Source organism: Pygoscelis adeliae, unplaced genomic scaffold, assembly GCF_000699105.1.
Source record: "Pygoscelis adeliae isolate BGI_AS28 unplaced genomic scaffold, ASM69910v1 Scaffold4, whole genome shotgun sequence".
In the NCBI taxonomy this organism is placed as follows: Eukaryota; Metazoa; Chordata; class Aves; order Sphenisciformes; family Spheniscidae; genus Pygoscelis; species Pygoscelis adeliae.
Window position 1 is genome coordinate 13,658,730 of NW_008824986.1, and position 22,748 is coordinate 13,681,477.

The following is a 22,748-nucleotide window of genomic DNA, read 5'->3' on the forward strand; positions in this document are numbered from 1 at the left end:
AGAAGTGGAATATGTTTTCTTGCAGCGTAGGCTGTGCCACTAAATTTGAATGTCAAAAAGTGAGGCCCTCTCTGCCTATTAAGCCTCTTAAAACACTCATAAGCCTTATTTATATTTATGTTTAGTGTCTGTCTAAGGGATCATGGTGAGGACTTTCTCAGTTTCAGGGTGGTTTTTGGTTTGGGGGTTTTTTTCTGCACAGGCAAGATCTGTCTGAGCAAGGGCTTGCTCATTATGGCTGTGTATTGTTTTTATTTTTTTAAGAGTATATATTAACATACTTTCTTTTAAAGAAGAGTTTTAAAGAAAGTAGGCTATCTTGTCTTCCAGTTTTTGTGATATTATGTATCACAAAAAAGATTTACTCTTGGTTCTGTTGTGTATGTTTTCTGTAACGACTGTATAGATGACTTAAAGAATTTCTGGAATCGGTTACCAAGAAGTGAAACTTTATTAACTGAAAGGAAAAATGATCCATCTTCTTCAGACACATAACATATTTCAGGTTTTGCATTTCATTTAAACATACAAATGAAGTTATCTCGCAACAGAAGAAAAACTTTCTTCCTAAAGGTTTAATTGTCCTTCTACCGGTTTGAACTTCCGGATCTTCTGGTCTGGATTCATATTGTCCAGTGCTGGGATAGAGAAGGTCTGATATTTCTCAATTATTCCAGTTTAGTATGGGATGTAAAACCTTTTGGACATCACAAAACAACAAAAAAAGTCATAATACTCTTTATCCTTTCATTATTTCTTTGGCGGGTCACTTTTAGAAGTATTTTCTCAACTCAGAAAATAGTATATCTGCCTGAAAATTTGATTTCAGCTGTCACCTTTAAAAATATTTATGAAATCTGAAAGGAAATAGAGGGTTATTTTTCTCCTTTCCTGACCTTGTTTTGTATATTTGGCAGTATTGAATAATATATGTGTAACTGCACAGATGCTGATAGGCATCTTGATCATGCTGATAGGCAATTTCATTTCTTAGTCTCCAGTTCAAAAGTTACTTCACTGTGATACTGCACTGTTGTGTTAGCATGTGCGCATGCATTTCTCCTGTCAGCGGGTTTAGAGCACTTCTTTGGAGCTGGCGGATCTGAAATATGCCCTTGTGCCCTTTTTGAAATAGGAAAAGGCTATTAATGATGGGTGTGGAGAAGGGATTGTCTGTCAGTCATTCATTTAGGTGAAGGAAGATTGAGCCATAATTCTGCAGATGTTTCCCTGGGACAATGGAGCACAATAGGGGATGAATAAGACGCTTGGATAATGATAAAGCCTTTATTGGACCTGGCAAAGAAGCACACTTGGCTTTTTGAAACAGATGATCACACCTTTGATCTCTTTTCAAGGAGTAGGGGTTTATGTCATGGTTCCAAAGCCTGTGGAAATATTTCTGAAGTTAATCCTACTGGTGACCTGCAAAAGAAGGGACGGCTGTTAGATACACCTACGCACTCGCTGTTCTGCCGCTGGTGCTCGTGGAGTTACCGTCAACATTAGTAGGGGTTGCAGCTGCAGAACCAAAATGACAGTTGGCTATTCAGGGGTCTCAGATATTTCTTGGCTAGTGCTAGTGCAGTTGACATAAATCTTAACCAGTGGTTAGAAGGAAGGGACAGAGGGGAAAAATGTCAGCTAGTGTATAAACCTGAGCAAAATCAAAGGAGAAAAGGTTACTAGATGAAATATTTGCCACATAGTATACATTAAGTATACTATGTAATGCAGGTAGTGCATGCAGGTATGTATGCAGGTAATATACATCACTGCTAAATGAAGGCCACTTGAAAAATATCAAGTGTTCTTTTAAATAGCAAAATAAAATGTATTTGTATTTATAACTAACATTAGATACAAATTCTCCTTTGTAAGCAGATGTGAGCCCATTAGCTTTGATGAAGTTTAGTAAGATTCCACAGAGTTGACTTTGGTTCTCGAAACAGGTGAAGAGTGCAAAGAGCTTCATGCTTGCTTAGTTATTAAGTTTTCTCTTCAAAAACAAATACAGAGAAAAAAGTGTTTCAATACAGGAATGTTTTAATTTTTGGTATGGAATTTGGTTTTCATATTTTAAATTATACTAGCCAGATACATTAACCAACTAACCAGAGTTCAATGACTAGCCTCCAGAAAACACAACTGAACTTGCTCTTTTTCTCCTTTAAGGTGGTTTCACCTAGAGTCCAGACAAGGGAAGAGAACTAAAGACAGAGGAGAAATAAAGGTCAATATTCAGTTTATGAGGAATAACATGACAGCAAGTATGTTTGATTTGTCAATGAAGGACAAAACCAAATCCCCTTTTGCGAAACTAAAAGACAAAATGAAGGGTCGGAAAAACGATGGGACGTTGTCGGATACATCCTCTGCAATCATCCCAAGTACTCACATACCTGATGCAAACGTTGAGGTATGTAGTGGTGAAGTACAAATGAAATCAAAACCAAAAAAACCTTTCCTTTTGGGACCTCAGCGGCTATCCTCAGCTCATTCGATGTCAGATTTAACGGGATCGCATGTCTCCTCAGAAAAAATGAAATCCAGCACAGTTGGCTACTCTCATCTTTTCAGGCGTCAGCTAGAATCTTTTGGTTCGGTTGATGAAGGTGGTAAGTAAAAGTCATGACTTTTATAATTACAGTTCACTGCTATTAGAGCATTCAAAAGTCTGTTTCTTTAGTATATGAAACAATTACAAGACCAAAAAGTTAAGAATTATTGCTGGCCTATTTTTTTTTCACTTCCATTAGTTGGTGGTAACTCAAAATTGCTGTTTCTGAGCATAAGAAATTACTTATATTGGTCATAAGGAATGGTAATTTAGCATTTTTCTTCTTATGTCCTCATTTGAGAGTATGTTGTAGTGAAGTATTGCATTCTAGAGGGAACTCTAGGCAAAATAGCGTCTTGTGAAAAATAAAAGTCTGTTTAAAAAGTTGAAAACTACCACCAAAATTTTAAGCATGATTTATACAAAGAACTAAGAATACTTTGCGTTGTTCAAAGTTATTATGCGGCAATAGACTACTGTCGCTTTCTGGAATGGCACACTAGTCGTAGCTGTCTTCTTTGTGGAACTTAGGTTTCACACAGGAAACAAAAATTTGCTGTAGTGTCTATCCATAAACATTTCTGAACCACAAAGTCAAGGCCACAGCTGTTAATTTTTTTTTTTAAATAGCTTGGTTACTCAGCAGTGTTTTGAACTGAGACTCAATTGCAAAGCTTCTAGACCTAAGGTAAAACGGGTTCTCTGCATGTCATGAACTATGATATAGTGTCTCATTGATAATATACTAATGACAGATTGTTTGCAGGGAGTCTAAAATCTCCACATAGAAGGACATTAAGTGTTGATACTTCTAAAATGAACCAGCTTGACAGCACAGTTGATGAAACTGCACTTGAAGCACAAAATGACCCATTTACCAATGTGAGTGCTTCGTTACCCCAAAAATTTGCTACACTGCCAAGACAGAAGAATCCGTTTGAAGAAAGCCCAGCAACATGGGATCAAAACATAAGTCTGTTTTCCAAACCTGTCGAAATCAGAAAAGAAATTAAAAAAGAGAAAAAAGAGAAAGTTAGTCTTTTTGAAAGAGTGACTGGAAAAAAAGATAGCAAGAGGTCAGATAAACTTAGCAATGGGGGATCAGACAGTTCTACTGACTTGAAATCACCTAGTGCGTTTGGTGAAACTCATCAGGAGAGTTTTGATTATGATTCGACTAATCCGTTTATGACAAACTTCAAGCCTTCAAGCATGTTGCCATCTTCAAGGTAGGTTTTTGCTGTATTTTGATCTGATATCTTGCACATGTTATATAAATGAAAATGTGAAGTATTGAGGAACAAAATCTTTGTGCTTTATATACGTTTATATCACTGCTTATCTGTTTCTAAGTAAAAGTTATGAACTTTTTATATAGTTTGATCTTTTCTTACTTCATTTTGAAGTTATATTACTAATATGTACTGTGAATGTTCTTGTGTACTTGCGTTTGTGGAAGACCTTGTTCGTGCTTCAGAATGGGTTCTTCCTGAAAGTCGTCTGCTTTCACTGAACACTCATTGCTAACTATTACACTGCCCTTAGTCAAGGTTTTAGAGGGAAAGGTTTCAAGCCTAAGGGAAAGATGAAATTGAATAAATAAAAGGGTGAAGAAAATGTGAGTAATGAAAAAAATCCTGTGGATGTCACCATTTGGGAAAAAAATGGATTTAGATTCTGTATGTTAAAGCACAAGAATTGAAGACCATTCTGTTTCTAAATGGGAGCACCCACATGGGCACTTAGCACGCTTGAATTCATTTGGCTCACTGTAGCTTTGCTGAGTTCTTATGTACTAAAGTTGTTGCACAAGACAGCAGTTTATGTGCTAAGCAGAGTGAATTAAGTTACAGGGGCTGATAAGAAACTTTGATTTAAATAATTCATTTTAACCTTTGTTTGTCTATCAACAGGTAACTTGTTTTCCTTAAAAAAAAAAAAAAGCATATCCCACAGTTTGTTTCCTTTCTGGCTTTTGCTCGCTAGTGAGGAAAATATATTCTCTTTTTATTTATATATATATATACACACACACACACGCATGCACACACACACACACCCCTCCCACATATATAGTTACCAATAGATAAATATTTAAGCAGTTAATTATTTAACTTTTATTCATTGGCATTCTCATTTTTTTCTATATATTAATGCCAGAAATTAACAGTCCCTTTTTTTCAAGGTAATGATTCATTTCTATTAAATAACTTAAATTTGGTAGAAATTGAATTTAAAATTAAAATGCTCCAAACTGGAATTTTAAGGTTGTAAAATAAATCATTTAAAATGGAAAATGTGGTTCTAACAAATTTGGCTTTTTCCTGTCTAGTAATTCCTAAATTAATGACACAGTGGTATTTGCTTTTTTAAAAAAAGTGATTTGTTTCTTGTTATCTTGTCCTTTAAGATTTTAGAACAGATTGATCTTACTGTGTCCCAACTCAGTTTTATTCATAGGTTAGAATGCATGCACTCCTGATTTAAACTTATAATAATTTTCTCAACAAAACTAATCATGGATGTGAATTAGATAAATGAACTGAAATGGAACTGCTATAGAAAAGATTTGGTTGCTAGAAGCTCATACAGACTTCAATGAATTATCTTCTTAGCATCTTCTACAAGTCAAGTCAGTTCCTAGTGTCTTAAAGAACATGTTTACAGACAGAGTCTTAGAATATTATTTATTTAATAAAGGATTTCTCTACATTAGAGTAAGGTTAGGATGTAGCTTGGTTTGTCAGAAGTTAAACTTCCATTTAAATAAGGTCCTTTAGGGAGAAGTAATTTAAATAACAATTAAAATTACATAGCATTTTTTTTTTAATGAAAAAATGTATTCAGGCAGATGCTAGATATAAATAGTGAAATCTTTTGAAGTTCTTGAATGCAGCAGATCTTGATAAATATAAATCTTCAACAGTAATCATGATGTTGGATTTTTTTCTTTATTTTGTAATTAAAAAGCTCATCACAGTGCCCATTCAGAAGGACTCTAGTCATTTGTTCCCCTTCTTTGTATGAGTCTCTTTTACTAGTTCTTGACTTTTATGTAAACATAAACTTTTGATAAGACAGATATTCTGTTATAGAAAAGGTCAAAATGTTTACTATTTTTGGCTTTTTGAAAATAAGACAGCTATTATGGAATAATATCTAGCATGCAGTAAATTAAGTTAGAAGCTCTCGATTTTTATATGCTCCAGTATTATGTTCTGTGAGAATCTTTTAGAATAAGTTCACTTTCTTTCAAATGTATCTTGTACAATGATTTTCTTTTGAAGTAGAAACTAATACAAAATGTGCATATTTAATAAGTTTACAGTTTAAGTTTACCTTTTATCTGTGGGGGATTTGTTGAATAGAATCCATTTTTAATTTTTCAAACTAGTAATACTGTGAAGAAAGAATTGTATAAATCTGTGGGCACAAAATAAATGAGGTTGAGTAACAAACTCAGTATGCAGAAAGCATACACAGGGAATTTAGACTTTGAGTTGCTTTTTGTTTACTCAACATGCTATTAAGCTCTTTTGGATGGAAACCATTTCCACAAGTAAAGCAGGCCGTGTCTTTTTATTAAGGTGCCTCCAAAATCGGTGTTCTGGTGTGGATGAGCAGTTTGCAGGTGGATCTCCCAGTTAACCCCACTTAGCTAAGCCTTTGTTTGAGTGATGGAATGGTCCTGGGGCATGTGAACTGGGTTCCTGTCTGATGAAACTCAACTGGAAGGTGTATTCCAGGAGCACACCGTAGCCACAAAAGGATGTTTAGTCTGCGTGACCGGGCTGGAGATAGTGCAAAGTGGAAGAAAAAAAAACCCCACAGCAACCCTTTTCCCCCACCCTCAAAAAAAAATGACCAAACCGAACTCCTTCATGTGCAAAGTGTGAAGGTCGGATTCTTAACACCAATGAACCTATGTCTGTAAAGTTAGTGCGAGTCTTTTCAGTGACTTTGGTGAGCTTTGGGTCAGGCTCAAGTCCATCCTAATTAATTGTGTTTGGTAATGTTGACTAAGCAGTAATGATGTGCAGGACAGCAGCTCATAACATCACTAACTGATGGCTAGGTGAGTTGCAGAACAGAGTTGCTGAATAGCCCTTCACCCAACCAATCATTAAGTGCTCACTGGCTGTATGCATACTCTGTCACTAATTACTCTTGTTTACTAATTAAAAGAATGAAGATAAATACATCTTCCACGTGTTTCTCAGCTGCTGATACAGAAAAGGTAGGAGTGGTTCAGCAACAGTTACAGGATTTTTTTTCCAAAAAGCAAGAAGTATACCATGATTATTTGAAAATTATTATTTATTTTTATTAGCATTATTTGTTATTGTTATTTGAAGAAGATTTAAGAAGTATTTTGGAAAAGCAAAACAAAACCTGCCTGGTTTGTGTATAATACTGGTTGTCAGGAAATCACAAAATATGGACCCCTAATTTCTATTAATCTCTGCTCTGGCAAAGGCTTGTTCTGTGGCTTTGGCTGAATCACTTAGTCTCCCTGCTCCTCACCTGTAAAATGGGGATAATATTTTGTTACCTCTTACAAATGCTAGGTGGATAAATTAGTATTTTTTAAGGGTTTTATAGGGACGGTATTACAGTATTACATAAGTGTTAAGATTGGGGTTTTTTTATTGTCTGGTGTAGGTGTAATAAAGATATTTATGAGCTGATTTCTTGACAATTTAAAAATGCTGCAGTCTCATAGTGAAACGAGAAATGCTGTTTTTGCAAATATTAAAAAATCTTTTCGTTCCAGCGGATTTATTTCATAGAGCCAATGAAGAATTTTTAAGCACACAATATGTCTAGTATTTTTAGCCAGCATTTACCAATAATAGTTTTGTCTTCATACTTCTTAATCCACTGATTTGAAACTTTTACCTAATGTTATCTTAAATTGCATTCATTCTTACAGTTACTGCTATTGTCATGGCTCTCGAGGTTAATTTGCAGTCAGGAGCCACGTGGATTTTGCATTGAACACAGTTAAAGAAATGGAGGGTACTCCTGGAAAACAAAGATTGTTTTATGCCATGACCAAACCTTGCGCATTATTTCTCTGAAATTGTTTGTGTTTAGGAAAATACACTACAGTAGGCTAATAAACTGATGTGAAAATTTCTCAATTTACAACACTTGACAAGTGCTAAAAGAAAAGCATCTTTAATTTTAATGTGTTATTAGGACCTTTTTAGAGAGATTGTACAAGTTATTAACAAGGTCCTCTGAGACAGGAGACGGGTAATTAACAAGACCTACAGAAAGAGAGCTTAGGTAATTAACAAGATCTTAGGCACTGGACACAGGGAGAAACAAATAGTCCAATATTTAAAGCTGACAGGTTGTTACTAGTCTGATCAAATTCCAGGTCTGGGAAACTGAATTGATAGGTGTTTGGGAGCTTTCTAAGAAACATTACATATATAATATATGTATACATACACACAATATAAGTTTGTGTCTGTATATACATATATATACACATATATAGAGAGATACATTAAAAAAACCTTTTAAAGTAGCATTTCCATGACCTAAGTATTGTTAAACTTAGAGAAAAGAAGATTAAGCTTGTGCTTACATATTGATTACACTTTATCTCAAGTTCTTGCAATAAATATGTTACATTCTAAGGACTATGGAAGAGGGAATAGTGGAGGAGAAAGAAACATGTATCTTACTAGGATTCACTGTAACAATTATGAATAATGCTCATATTTATAACATTATTTATTGGTCAATTGGAGCAAAAAATACAAAAACATTATTTAATTTTTTTCTATGTTGTTTTACTGCTTCAGCCTTTTTTAAAAAAATCAACTCAAAAAACCCCAAACCCAACCCTTAAACTTATCTCTTTTGCATCTTTCTGCTTTGTCTGTCACTTCTGAATGCGGTTATTTTCTTCAGCATCTCTCCCCCATACTGTCATCACATGTAGCTGTTAGACCTGCCTGCCTCTCCAGTGATGCCTGTTCCAAACAAATCAGTATCTGCAGTTTCATTTTTCCCAATGGATGCAGTGTTTGAGATAAGCAATTTCAAACATTTGATATGTCCATTACTAGATTTGGGGGGGAAAAAAAAAAAGTGCCATGAAAACAGGAGGCTCTTGATAACCACAATGTGTTCAGATCATATTAAATTGTTAAGTCTAAAGAACAGCTGATGTCTGTTACATTTCGGCAAATATTAAAATTCTGTATGTGTGATGGTCAACTAGTTAGAGGAGCTTCTGCGAAATCATGGTGTTGCTCTAGGTTACTGCTTGTCAGTTGAGCTATGTTAGTAGACCAGGTGCCTGGCTGTAGTCAACTGCTGTTGTGAAGTAAAACCTGTTAACTTATCTTCACTGTGGTTTAGGCTATTAGTGCGATAACTTCAACATCATCAAAGATAAATGACTCTTAAATGGTTTCAATCTTGCCTATTACATATGATGTGCCAGAGGCATAGTTACTGGCCACAGCTCCATTGGAATGAACCCCAGAAGTTGCCTGATCAGAGCAAAGGGTTGTAATGGCTGTGTATTTCTTTACCAAGTAGGTGATCCTTTTCCAGTGTACAATACAACTCACTATTTTTAATTTTCGTATGCCTTTTTCAGAAATGTTGATCTCTAACAAGTTTATTACTGTGCTTGCTAGAGTAATAAAGTCTGTTCCGACGTTTTAACGTGTATTTCTCTGTTAGTCAAAAAATGACATCAGGTGAACTACGCTATTTTCAGAATTTTGTTTCCTCTGTCAGTGTTAGCATGTCTTATTTTAAGAACAGTGTACTTCTGCATTGCTTTTCTTGAAATGAAAGGACTTTTTTCAGTTCTCTACTGAAATTTGACTAGACTTATCTCTAGTCAACTGTGATTATCTATAGTCTAGGTAGAATATTGATAGACTACAACAGTACATTAATTATACTGTAGACTGTTAATGTTTGTTAATTCGGTGTGGCAAAGCTGTTGGTAGAACATTATTTCAACAAAACAAATACATTACAGGTATGTGAGAGGTAACGGGAAATGACAGAACAAGCAGAAGTCATGCAAGGATTCTTAGTCTCCTGGTCTGTCCTGCCAAGACTTATTGTTCGATTTAGAAAGATAACTGCACATGATGAGAGAACAATGAAATCTTGCCCAAAGCTACTACAAAACAATGGTTACAGTATTTGGGGTGGTTTGGAGCAATCAGTTCCTAGAGAGATATTGTAGAAATACTTAGTATTAATCTTGACTTTTGCAGACTCTTCACCAGCAATCACTTACTCCTAATCAGTTGTCTGTTTTAGGAACACTGTTTGGGAAGTTCATCCTGCTGGCTGCATGACAAGATTTTTTCAAGCTTTCATTGTCTGTTGGTGCACATTAGGGCATGTAAAAACTTTTTTGAGTGCACGAGGCATATTATCTGACCCAAGGTGGAATGCACTGCCTGTTCTATTTTCTTTAAAATAAATTAAATAGTTATATCTGGTTTCTGTATTAATAAATGCAGAAGCTATGTAAAATTGATGAACTTTTTTTTTTTTCTGTTTCATTATAAGAACTAAGAATCAGTGCTTTTTTTTTTTAAGCATTCAAAAATGGTTCTGGAAGTTTCAATGCCAAATTTTACTTTAGGGTTGTTGGGTTTTTTGGTTAACTTAGAGATCTCTAATAGTGTAGAGTCTTTTAGTGGAAGTGCTGGCACAACTTTTAGTGTAAAAGAACTTTAGTGGTCTCTTGAGGATAAAACTTCATTAGTTTTTTTTAGCCATAGCACAACTGCCTAGTAAAAGGAGAAATATTTCAATGCTTAAAAACATTAACTTTTTATGTAAAACTGTTGTTGTTTGTTTCCAGAAACTTAAATTAACATTCAGTTGAGTGCACTGTGTAAGATCACTTTGGAGTTTAGAATGTCTCATAAGTCCTGAATAATAAGTGAATTTGCATGAGTAATGTGTCCAGCAGTGTGCAAGTACAAGTGCCATTGTTTTAAGATACTTCTATTTTTGGAAGGAGAAGGCTGGCATTCTTATAGAGCTCATGAATGCAGCCCTGTATGTCTCCAGTTCCCTTGATCTGTCTCCAGCAGTATCAGACACCTTGAAATCGGCCACCAGCCTATTGTGGATCCAAATTCATGTCTCCCTTTGAAATGAAGGCGTTTATACATGAAGGCAAAATTTTGTTAAATTCTTTGAGTTGTTTTGACTGAAAACCTCTATATAGTTGCATTGTCATGTTTCTGCTGCACTAAATTTGAAATATACGTAAGCCCCAAGAGAAAAGGCTGCTTCCTTGAAATGCATATTGTTCAGGACCATTATTGAGCACTGTATTCTGAGACTGTAACTTCCTGATCTCATGGAACCTTCTGCCATCTTTAAACCGCTCTGTAGAGTGCAGCAGTATACTCATGAACAGACCATTTCCAAAGTAGTCTATGTAAAGAATATGTAGCTTGAGAACAAATTATTTGCAAGAAAAGTGTGTCTTACATTCAAAGTTCAGGGGTTTTGGTCCGGTTTCTTAACTCTTGGCATGAGACTTTATAGTAATATTAAGAAAATGGAGTAATAGCAACAAAACCTGATACTCTTTTTGTGTTCTCCTGGGGTTGCACATACTCCAGAAGGCCTTGGAGCATGGCTTGACAGCAGGACAATTTATATAGTGAGGTGTCTTAAGTGATGTTCCCCAGAATCTGATTGGGAAATAATTGTAATATGCTTACTCCATACTTGCTTAGCTGCCAGACATGACAGTCATTCCTTCTCAGAGTATAAAGTGATGTCTGCATTGCCAGGCACAGCAGGCTAATAATATTCTATGGAAAGCAAAGTTTCTGAATTTCATTAACTGTATCTGATTTTATTCATTTCTTTTGTCTTTCTAGTACATTGGTAATAACTTACACTGCATCCTAATATTTCAAGGTTTTGATACGTGTTGTGAGAATCCAAAGAAAAGTGCATAAGCAATGCAATAAAAATCAGTCGAAAGACCGAGAAGTAGGAATAGGAATAATTTTTCAACTCTAATGGAAAATGAACATGGTAGAGCTTTGCTAATAACTTGTACCTAGACGTTCCATATTAAAGGAAAAAAACTGAAAGCTCACACTGAGCACATAGGTATTTTGGTTATTTTACAAGATGTCAAGTTAACAAAGAAGATTTCAATACGTTGAATAGTAAAGATTAATGTAAATATTGTTTTAATTTCTAATAGTATACAGTACAGTGATCATATAACTAATACGAATAGCTAAAGATAAGTAAAAAGCTTTTGCTCCTTTGCTCCTTAAGAAAATATGCTTTCCATACAGCATAATTTAGGAGTCTGATTCCCATTCATTATGTTGTCAGAGTAAATGGTTCAGGCATTAAAATGTTTAAATCAGTTATAGGAAAGATTTTTTTAAACATTGTTTTAATCTCTAGGCATTTAGAAGCTAAATATTTAAGCAGCCACTAGACCTAATGTTTGGATTTTTAACTACCATTAAACTTCAAAAGACAAAATTACAACCTCCAGTCATAAACTTGAGCCTGTGATACATCCTAAACTCAGCTCCACTGTGTTGAAGTTTCTATACAAACTGCAAATAATCAGCACGCAATGTAAGTATTTAACTACTTCATAAAAAGTAGGTGTTATGAAAAAAAAGTAAGTTTCATGTAGTTCTAATGAAATGTATTTAAATAGGGAAAATAACAAGAAAGTATAAAATAATATGTTTTTTATGATTATGAAATAGTAATCCAAAACACTCTACAGAATCAACACTATAGTATGTCTGTCTCCATCATTAGTTTATTCTGGTTTTATTTCTCATCGCTTTTCTCCCCCCAGCAACGTGGAAACAGGGAAGAATTCTCATCTCAGATGAGCTAAAATATAAATACAAGCTAATAACCCCCCAGAAATTCAAACAAACTTTACTGTTCAGTAAAAATGTAAAGAAAAAGTTGCAATAAAATAATGGATATGATTTTATCTGGTAAAAATAACTGATATAAAGTAACCGTTAAGGAAACTAATTGAATTCCCAGGTGAGTGAAATGGGGGACACGACTAATTTCTGTGCTAGATTGAAGAAGTCTATTCTACCTATAGTGGGTTAGGGGCAATGTAGAAGTTGGGTGGCTTGCTTGGTCAGTCATCTGCATGAACCTACTGCAGCTGATTTTGAATCTGTGCTGGTGTGATTTACCTCCCTTTTACTAGTTCCTAACTTTCTTGAAGGTGATTGGAATGAATGAAAGTTTATTAGCTGTAAGAGACAAACCATGGCGCTTCTGTTAAAAAATCATTATGGGACCTGGGACATCACCTTGAGGCACATGAGACTCCACAGTGGTGGAGCCGGGGGGCTTCTTGCCCTGACTGGATAAGTGGAAGAGGCAGAAAATTACTTGATTCCTTGAGATGATGAAGGTCACAGGAGCAAGAAGGTAGATGAGCTCTTTTCAGTGAACAGCAAGAGGAGTAGTCAAGCCAGTTTGCGTAGGTTGGAAGGTATGTCCAGTAAGGAGGTGTTAGACTCAGATATAACACCTGGGAGTTTCACACAGTGTTAATGATGGTGAGCCAGAGAAACCCAGTTTGACTTTAGTTCTCAGGGTGAGTTGGCAGAAAGTCCATTTATTAGAAAAGAATCATCGTTTTACTTGTAAACTGAGCAAATTTAGTTTGGGCATAATTGAGAAACAATTGTAGAATCCCACAATACCACTTTTTTTTACAATCACTGTTCACAGAAAACTGCATTCAAAAAAAGCTAAAAAGAATTTTTTTTCCCAAGCTGTGAACATAGTTTTTTCATGCTTCCATAGCAAAAGTTCCCTGCCAATTTATCAAACCCTGGGGAAAAAACAGAGATGGGACTATAACAAGCATTATCACTATGAACTGTGATTGTAACACAGCAAAAAAAAGACATTGTTTTTTATAATTGCTTAGATGAATGATTTCAGAGTGCTCTTAGGAAGTCAAGAAAATGGCTGCTTGAAGGAGGCTTATGATGGTTGTACAGTGTGTGGGCTGTGGTCCTAGAGGTGTGTTTTCTGTAAGCTATTACTAGTAATCAAGTGAGATGGTAACTTTAGGGGTGTATTACTGTGGTGAAATTTAAATTAAAAAATAAACGCTCTCATGAATTTCAGTACACCAAACATGCAACTCCCCCAACTGCATGCATTCATAATTTTAGAGCATTTTCTTTCAAGGTATTACTTGGTCCTTGGACAGTGAATTATGTGTACGGCAGTGAGAGCCTGCATCTGCTCATGCTCACCTCGGGCTGGAAGCGCTGGCAGGAAACCCTGTGGGGCTCAGTGAGGCCGTGGAGCTCCCACCTTCCTTAGCAGACAATCTGATTTAAAAAATGCAATCTCAGCACCTGTTTCTTCCTTGAGAAGCAGTATATTTTCCACATATCTCTTTAAAATATGGGTAAGAGTATTCATGGGGTTTGAGTTTTTATTGGTGAATATTTTGTTTAATGGTTTTTCATTTTTTGCAAGTATATTCAAGTTGCTCTATGTGAAATACACAGATGTGCTCTTTTGTAATTGCAGTTACATTGTCCGCAATGTTACGGAAATGACTGCAGGTTTTTTAGCTAAAAAAAACCCAAAACTAGTCCATATTGCCAGGGATTTATATTCCTAATTTTCAAACACAACTTTTTGTAGTCGGAACTGCTGCTTTTCTTTTAAGCTGCTGCTATGAAAAAAGAGTCCCAGAACTTATTTCACAGAAACTATAAAGTCATTCAGGGCAATGAAAGATCTTGCTTTTTTAACCTTTCAGAAAGTCGCTCAGTTGAGCAGTCAGGCCGTATTATTCTATATCTTGTCTAACACGAGGAAACAGTCCCAAAAGAAAGATATCCCAAATTAACGCCACACTTCGTTAAATAGAGACATTCTTGGTTTTCACCAAGCTAATTCGATCCAGTTCAGTTAACTCATTTTTTTTGTACTCGGATCACAAAAGGCAGCCATGAATGAAGCAAGTTCATCATGTGTTTGACACATCAGTGTGAAACTAAAAGGCGGGCTGTGAGGGAGGGTTCCTGCCTTTAGCTTTTTAGACAATACCCGACGAAAGAGGCCCCTCATTCAAAACTGGTCTCCAGCAAGCTAGGCAGACTGCTGTGAATCACTGTTACAAACAGGTATAATGGGAATTAGCCAGAACTTGATTCGTCAGACACCTCTTGATTTCTAGTTGTGACTGTTCATGTAATCCAATCTGTATCTAATATCCTCAGTCCAGCAGATGGTTCACGGAACTTCTGTATCAGCAAAAGACTGCCTACTTTGGAAATGAAAAATAATGTACAGAATAAAAAATTCTAATGTAAAAAAAAAAAGTAAACATTTTTTTTACAGGAAAAAACCAGGTTTTACATTTTATGTAATGTACGTTTGTAAATTATGTCCCTTCCTCTTTTACACCATGAAATATATGGCTCATAAATTCAGATAAGTGATGAACAGTCACAAAATACATGTTCCTTACTTTAAGCTACCTTTAAAATATAAGTGTAAACATATTTTTGTAACTTTTTGCATTATTTTTAGTCAACAGACGTCACCCTTGACAGCCAGTACATGCCATCTAACTAATAGATTCTGTGATGTGAAAGAATGTCTGCTATGATGCTAACAAGTAAATAGTATTTGTGAGTCATATGCAAATTCTGAACACATTTTCAGAGAGTTAGTTTTCTCTCCAAACTTGCTGTAGCAAGTACATAAGGACGTAGCAGCACCGATTTTTGGAGATACTTGCTAATAATTACATCAGCCTGAGAGACCAGTGGACCGTTTCTTAGGCCTGACACTTAGACAATGGCTGCTTTTATCAATATCAACTGCATTTTTGCAGTTGAGGAAGAAAAAATCTCAACACAACAACATCATGAAATAGCTTTGCTTTTTGGATATGTTGGATAATCACTAGGTTTATAAAATAATATTTACCCAATTTTAAGTACAAAACAAATGTTGCTGACAGAAGATGGCTTTTCAGCTCTGACTTAAGCTGGTGATCTCACTGGAATTTCTAAAGGACGTTTCTCCTCTAGCAGCTGCCACGAAAGCTGGGAATACATGTTAGTCTGTAGGGTTTTGTTGTTGTTGTTTTTTTAACAATCTCATCCCACGGACCTGTTTCCAGAATATTTCATTTAAAGTATCTCTTTTTGCTTAGAAGCTCGAGGTAAGTCTAGAGATAAGAAAAGAGCTAGGGAAGCCCAATCTGTAATATCCTTTCTTGCATTTCTTAATTACTTATTCAAATTTTATGACAAAAAAAATATGAAAAATACAAAAAATTGTGAACAAACAATATATGAAAATTTCCATTAACTTTGAATGTTTTCCTACTTCTCCTAAGTTCAACAAATCAAGAAAATAAATCATACTAAATATTTTATAGCTATATACCTAATTCAGTAGTGTCTTCTAGTAGATGTTTTGGTTAGATAAGTATGCACTGCTAATATTTGGGGTTTTGTTTTTTTCCCACAGTTTTAATACAAATCCTTCTGGCATTGAGGACCTCAGGAAAACAATGGTGAGTTATGAAGTGTTATGGAAAGCCATCAGTAAATGCCAACTAATTGGTGCTTGACACAATATAAGCTATTATTCTTGTTTAACCTCTTACAAGGAAATGTTGGGGGTTTTTTGTTTTTCCTTTGACTTATCCAGAAAATCTAATTAGAAAATTACAGGCTTAATATAAATTTGGAAATAAAGAAGAGTTTAACACTCAATATGCAGTGTTATTCTGGTATGATGATGTAGAGAAGAAGGGAAAAATTAGATCTTTGCACAGAAAGTGAAAAGAAAACTGTTGCTTTGCGGTATTTCAGATGACTCTAGAGAAGTAATAGTCAGGTAAGGAACTCTGCATTAGGCAGTGATGTATTAATTGACTTAGCAGGAGTTTCCTATCACTGTAGTCGGGGACTTGAGGACAGTCTTTAGATGGCAAATCAAAATGGAAGTAATGAACTGATGCATGATAGGATTAACAACACAAATAATAAATGAACAGCCTCTCAGAAAACACTAAAAATAGAAATCCTAGAAGTTATTATTCAGAATACTCTTTTGACTCTAAAAGTACCTAGGATAAATTGTGTACTAAGAAAAAAACAAAAAAATCCACAGATTTCCTATGCAGTGTCTTTGTTTGAAGGAAAATGTCTTACTAGAATTTGTTCTGTGAATAGATGAAATCTTTAAAAGTGGGTTTGTTTTCATTTTTTAAAATATATAGAAAGCAAGTTTCACAAGCAAATATGACTTTGTACTGTTTGTTTTTTGCTGGTTTATGTAAATGATTTGTAATAACATTTGATGTTATTGTAAATGCCCAAGTTTTTATAATGTAAGTAACTGGTGGGAGATGTCAGAGTATATGAAGACTGCCTTTGATCAGATAGTAAACTGAATTCTACCAGGCGGTTACTTAATCTCTGACAAAAAGCAACATCAAAAAATTGATTTAACTTAGCAGCTATTGTCTGTAAAGTAACTATAATTACAGTTTCTATGTGCTTGCAAATGTACTCCCGCAAATCATGTAATTTATTGCTGGTAAAAGCATCAGTTTAATTCTTTTAAGAAATAAGATGTGAATTGTTTTATTTAAAGGATTTAAAGGTGATAAAAGAAACCCTTGATGATTTTTCTTTTGGAATACCAGCTATCCTAGATGTCAGTTGTAGGATTATGAGGTGGTGCTCATTTAAGACAAAATACAAATTAGGAGGAGAAGAAACTATATCTCAACCATAGTTTTGAATGAAACCGTTTGAATTTTTTTTTAAATATTCAAGATTGCTTTCTAAGGTGCTTGAAGTGATTTATTATTAGGTTCTGCAATAACAGCCGTCACCAAGTTATTATATTTCTTCCTTATGCATCACATTTAGTAATTATGTTTGTATGTCTTCTACTCTGGTGCCAACACCTGTCTCTGAAAGCAGTGTTTAAATGGGAGCAGTAGCCAGTTGAAAGGGCATCGTGAGCTCTTTAAGGCCTAATTAAGAACTGAAAGGAAAATGAAGTAAGTAGGACAAAAGACGTGGAAAGTAGCTTAGATGATATTCCCAGAGTAGAATTCCTCATTAGAACAATAAAGAGATGATCAGAGATTGCCAGGCCTTCATTTTATCTAACTCCATTTCCTCTGGCTGTCAGTGTGTACCCCAATAGTATTTTGTAGCTGAGACAATTGTTCTTTGCATAGCTTATTATTTAGAATCTTTTTTTCTTAATAATTCATTACAAGATTAATGTTTTGTATTAAAATTGTGGTATCTGTTTTTGTAAAGATATAGTTGTTCCTTATACATTTAAGTATCACTTATTTGCTCAAACTGAACATGTAAAATGTTAATTTCAACATCCTTAAACATTTAAGTATCATTTATTTGCTCAGACAGAACATTTAAAATCTTAACTTTAACATCCTTATACATTTAAGTATCACTTATTTGCTCAAACTGAACATTTAAAATCTTCTTAACTTTAACAATATTTATTTCTAAGTACTAACATCCTTTAACTAGAATTTTCTTGTGTAATTAATGTCATAGGTTATTCCCCCCCAAAGATCTATGTGGAGCATGTGTATGACAAAACATCTTTAAAGCAATTACACAATTTTCCAGTAAACTTTATATAATAATTAAAGACATCATTGCATCTTAATTCCTCTTCCTTTGCCAAATCAGAAAATTAGGGAAACCCTATATTTTAGACGTGGAAGTGTTAATGCTGTCTTTTCCAATGTGTACAAAAATTGAGTACCGTAAAGAGAAAATTTCACTTCCTTCTTGTAGAAGAAAATGTGCTAAAAATATAATGACCACAAAGCAAAGTTATTTTTTCTTCTATACCTGTTGGAAATCAATTACTAACCAATTTATAAATTTCATCAAGTTAGCCATTTTAATAAAGTGGGAGTTATTGATCACTTACAATCTTGTAACCTGATAAGTTTAAAATACTGAATACCCGTACATGAACGTGACATTAAATATCTCAAATGTAGCGAGAAACCCTTAAAAGCACATATTTTCGAGAGCTACTATTAGAATATAATTGATGGAGAGAAGCTGACTGATCTGTTGTACTTCAGCCTATTGGCAGTGCACCATCACTTTTAATGAGGTTTGTTTGAAAACTTTGGCCACCTGCATATTTTAATGATTCGACGTATGCCAATGTGCAAATATGGAGCTGTATGGAAAGAAAAAGAATGGAGCATGGAAAAGGAATGAATATGACTTTATTATGTGGTGTGCTTCCTAGCTGTGCAAGCTTTATAATTTTTAATGACAAGTTTCTACTGTAAACAAAAGCTATCTTGTGTTCTTCTGCCCTGTTAGAGGTGCAGGATTTGAGAGGTTAGATTATTTTACTTAATTAGAGGTTCCATATCTTTTAAATGTCTCCATTTCTGAATCAGATAAAACTTACTGCTTAGCATGTCTAATGGCGCTAATACTTTTATAAACCAACTCTCCCAATCTTTTTCTCAGTTATACATTTCCATATTTTTCATAATCTTGTTACTTAAGGTCACAGCTAATTCTTCTTGACACAGAATAGGACATTCAAGTTTACAGTTTTTTGGATTGCGTGTTGCCCTTTGTTAAGGGGACTAATTTGTCCATCTCCGCTAATACCTGCACTTACTGAGTCATCAGAAATCATTACAGAAACAATTCTGTTTTCCCTACTGCTTAATTCTGGGCCCCTCCTGCTTTAAAGCAAGCAAGCAGGCAAGCAAGATCTTTCAGTAGTACGCATTTCTGTCTTAAGTGCTCTGGTGCACATAAGATGCAGCCTTCTAGCTTCACCTGCAATTTAAAATTGAAAGTTTTATTATGTGATTCAGAGGCCAAGGCCTGGAGAACCACTGATGACTAAAAATAGAATATGAAAGACAGATGAGGGCTGATGTCATTTAGAGCTACGTTTTGCTATGATATGCTCAAAAGGCAAGAACTCAGGAAAGTTACGGTAGGACTTGAATTCTCAGGGCTCTTTCTCTTGCTCTTCTATAATTAAGGTTACCACATAGCTGGTTCCCCAAAATGGACCTGCTAACTGTCCTTGTGGTTACTGCTTGTGTGGTTATTAACTGTGTATAATCTCACTGAGAACAATATTTTTTCTGAGATGACAGTACGGGAAACTTACTTCAAACTGGGCAACTTATCTCCAGTTGTCTGCCCCAGCGGGGGTATTGGAGGGAAAAGCTCTAGAGCAAATGGAGGTATGTTGTCTAAGAAAAGTTGCTTCTGTCAAGAGGTGCACGAGACACATATGAAAAGCGATAACCCATCAATTTGTTCAGAACACTGAACTATTTCATAAAATCTGATATTTTTTTTTAAACTTACCCATAGGATGGAAATCCTTTTGACGCCACTGCAGGATACCGTAACCTTACTTACGAAGAGGTTTTGCAGGAGCTGGTGAAACATAAAGAGCAACTTAAGAAGAAGGACACCCATATTCGTGAACTTGAAGATTACATTGATAATCTTCTTGTACGAGTAATGGAAGAAACACCTAGTATTCTCAGAGTGCCATATGAACCTTCTCGAAAAGCTGGCAAATTTTCCAAAAGCTAAGATAGCAATACTTGATGGTACTTTCTGCTGAATGCATTAGTGGAAGGAAATCACACTTTAACATTTTGACTTACCTTCATTCCTTTTCTCCTAAGAAATTCCAGGAATTGGGGGAGGATGGGACTATGGCATGGGTTTTTTTCGTTTGTTTTTTACTCCAAACGCTAGCAGGGACTTCCAAAAGTAATATTCTGTTAGATTACCTAAATAACTTTTTTTTTTCTTTTTGAAAATACCTTTAGGTACAGAATAATTACAGTAGAGTTAATAATGCACATTAAATATGTCCATACAGTTTATATAATATCTTAGTGTTCACCGTGTGGCAGTTTCAACTGGGAAGCCTGTGCTGTTATGAATGTTTTCTTGAATGATTATTGGTATTATGCAAATATATCGATTCTGATATTACAGCATGCCATCAAGACCACTGTTTTCAAGCCAGTGTAGTACGCTTTACTAAACCTAAGTGTGGTTTGTTGCAATGGAATGTAGTTTGTTCTACACATATTAGAGGAAAACAGTGATGCACAATCTTTGCAGAGTAAATGCTGTATTCTAGACAATGTGCTTTTTGTATAACAATGTAAAAAATACCATGCCATTTCAGTAATGGCACATACTGGAATCAGTTATTTTACACTTAAATACTGAATTTTGTGTATAATGATTGAACTTTGGTAGTGAGCTCATGACATAAGGTTGTTTTGAGGATCTTTTTGTATGAAGTTATTGCATGCCTTTTTATATGTTAAAGTACTTTGAACAGTGTTAATAGAGTCAGAGGTAGGACTGGAGAAAAGTGTGGAATAAAGATATGAATACTTTGTTTAGTCAAAGTCTGCTACAGTGAAAATGTAGAAGAAATGAACTGACTTAAATAGACATGATAATTCAAAAAATATAGAACTGACTCAATTTAAGGTTGAGTTTTACATTATATATCTGTCTTAGGTTTTTTAAATCTTATGACAATTAAGTATATGCCTTTAGAAATAGGCTATGTTCCTTAAACACATACAGAGTACTTAGAAAGGCTTTTAATTTAAAAAAAAAAATCTGTATTCCTTGTAAGTACTTCTAAAAGTCAGTTTTCACTGAGGCAAATGAAAGAAGAATGAAGTAAATGTCTTCCTGATCATTTAATAATTGTTTGTAAAATGTCATATGAAAAAGGTATCTGTTATTCAATAAATTGGCAAAATATAGTGATGAATATATAATGGGAAAGTACTGTAGAAGAATCCTCACAGTATTAACATAAATAGATTTTAATTTTAATTTCAATTTCCTTCATAAGAGTCTCAGTTGGATTGTCTGTTGCTGTGAAACAGTAAGATGATATTAAAAAAAAAAGTACAGAGAATATTTTAGATTTGGATTTAAGAAAACTGTCTTCTCTTCCTCCTCCTCTTTTTCTACACCTGATTTTTTTTTTTCCTTACAGCACCATGTAATGGCTGTTGCTGAGGAGGAAAACAAAGCTTGAAATTAAATTCCAAATTTTTTTGTTGTAGTAAAAGATCTAAATATGTTTTCATTTTTAAAACTGCAAAAATTAGTAATAACTTGAATATGATCTGGAAAAGTTGAAAAAGTCCTACTATCTCAACACTTTTGACAGTGTTAGTATTGTATGACAGCACAGAATTATTCTTGTTTGAAAAAATACTTCTTTGTACAATTGTTCTCAGACTTCATTGACTTATTTTTGGCTATTTCTTCTTTTCTTCTCTTTTTCTTTTTCTCTTTTTCTTTTTCTCTTTTTCTTTTTCTCTTTTTCTTTTTCTCTTTTTCTTTTCTCTCTCTCTCTCTCTCTCTCTCTCTCTCTTTCTCTTTTTCTTCTTTTTTTTTTTTAGCAACTACCTCCCACCCCCCTAGCGCTATGTCCCTGAAATGTATGCAGTTTGAGTGTTCCCAACCCACTGTTGGGATCCATTGGCATAGATCCTTGTGCCTGGATGGAGCCTGAGCGTTCAAGCCCTACCTAATTGTAGTGCTCCGCATTTAGACGTTTGTAGCACAGAAATGGGCCCACTTCATCAGGTAGTCTCTCTTTTGGCAACCTAAGGATTTATCGAGTTCGGTACCTCATAAAGCACGTGAATGTTCTTTTGACCCACTTAAGATCTAAATGACTGTAAATTTGTTGTAATATATTCAAAGTGCCAAAGGTTATGTACTAAGTTATGGTACGTTTACTGTTGGAAGTTAGGTTTTGCACTCAATTAGATTTTAATTTCCTAATTACACCAAGATGTATTTCAGTTACTCAGTATTTCCATAAAAGTTCTTAAACATTTTCAAATGTTTGGCCAAAGCAAGTGGTTTTCTCATATTGTTAATGGGGAAGTGTTGTGCAATTGTTTTGAATTCCAGAGTCATTTTCAAACTGACTGGTATGAGACCATCTGTAGTAATGATTAAATCATACACACCGATGTTTAACAAGTAAACTAACCAGAGAATATGCTCCAATGACTTTTCACTTGCAAGGCAACTTGTAATTA

At 34.7% G+C, this 22,748-nt stretch overlaps 1 protein-coding gene across 1 annotated transcript in view; it reads left to right on the top strand.

Annotated features, from left to right (window-relative positions):
- The window catches only part of RAB11FIP2 (RAB11 family interacting protein 2 (class I)), a 32,241-nt gene extending 10,661 nt beyond the window's left edge, over nucleotides 1–21,580 (top strand). The window contains exons 2-5 of the mRNA XM_009325910.1: nucleotides 2,176–2,618; nucleotides 3,327–3,789; nucleotides 16,109–16,154; nucleotides 20,011–21,580. Of these exons, the coding sequence (XP_009324185.1) occupies nucleotides 2,176–2,618; nucleotides 3,327–3,789; nucleotides 16,109–16,154; nucleotides 20,011–20,238 (1,180 nt within the window). The 3' untranslated portion in view covers nucleotides 20,239–21,580. The remainder of the gene's footprint in view (nucleotides 1–2,175; nucleotides 2,619–3,326; nucleotides 3,790–16,108; nucleotides 16,155–20,010) is intronic.
- Nucleotides 21,581–22,748: the final 1,168 nt, after the last annotated feature.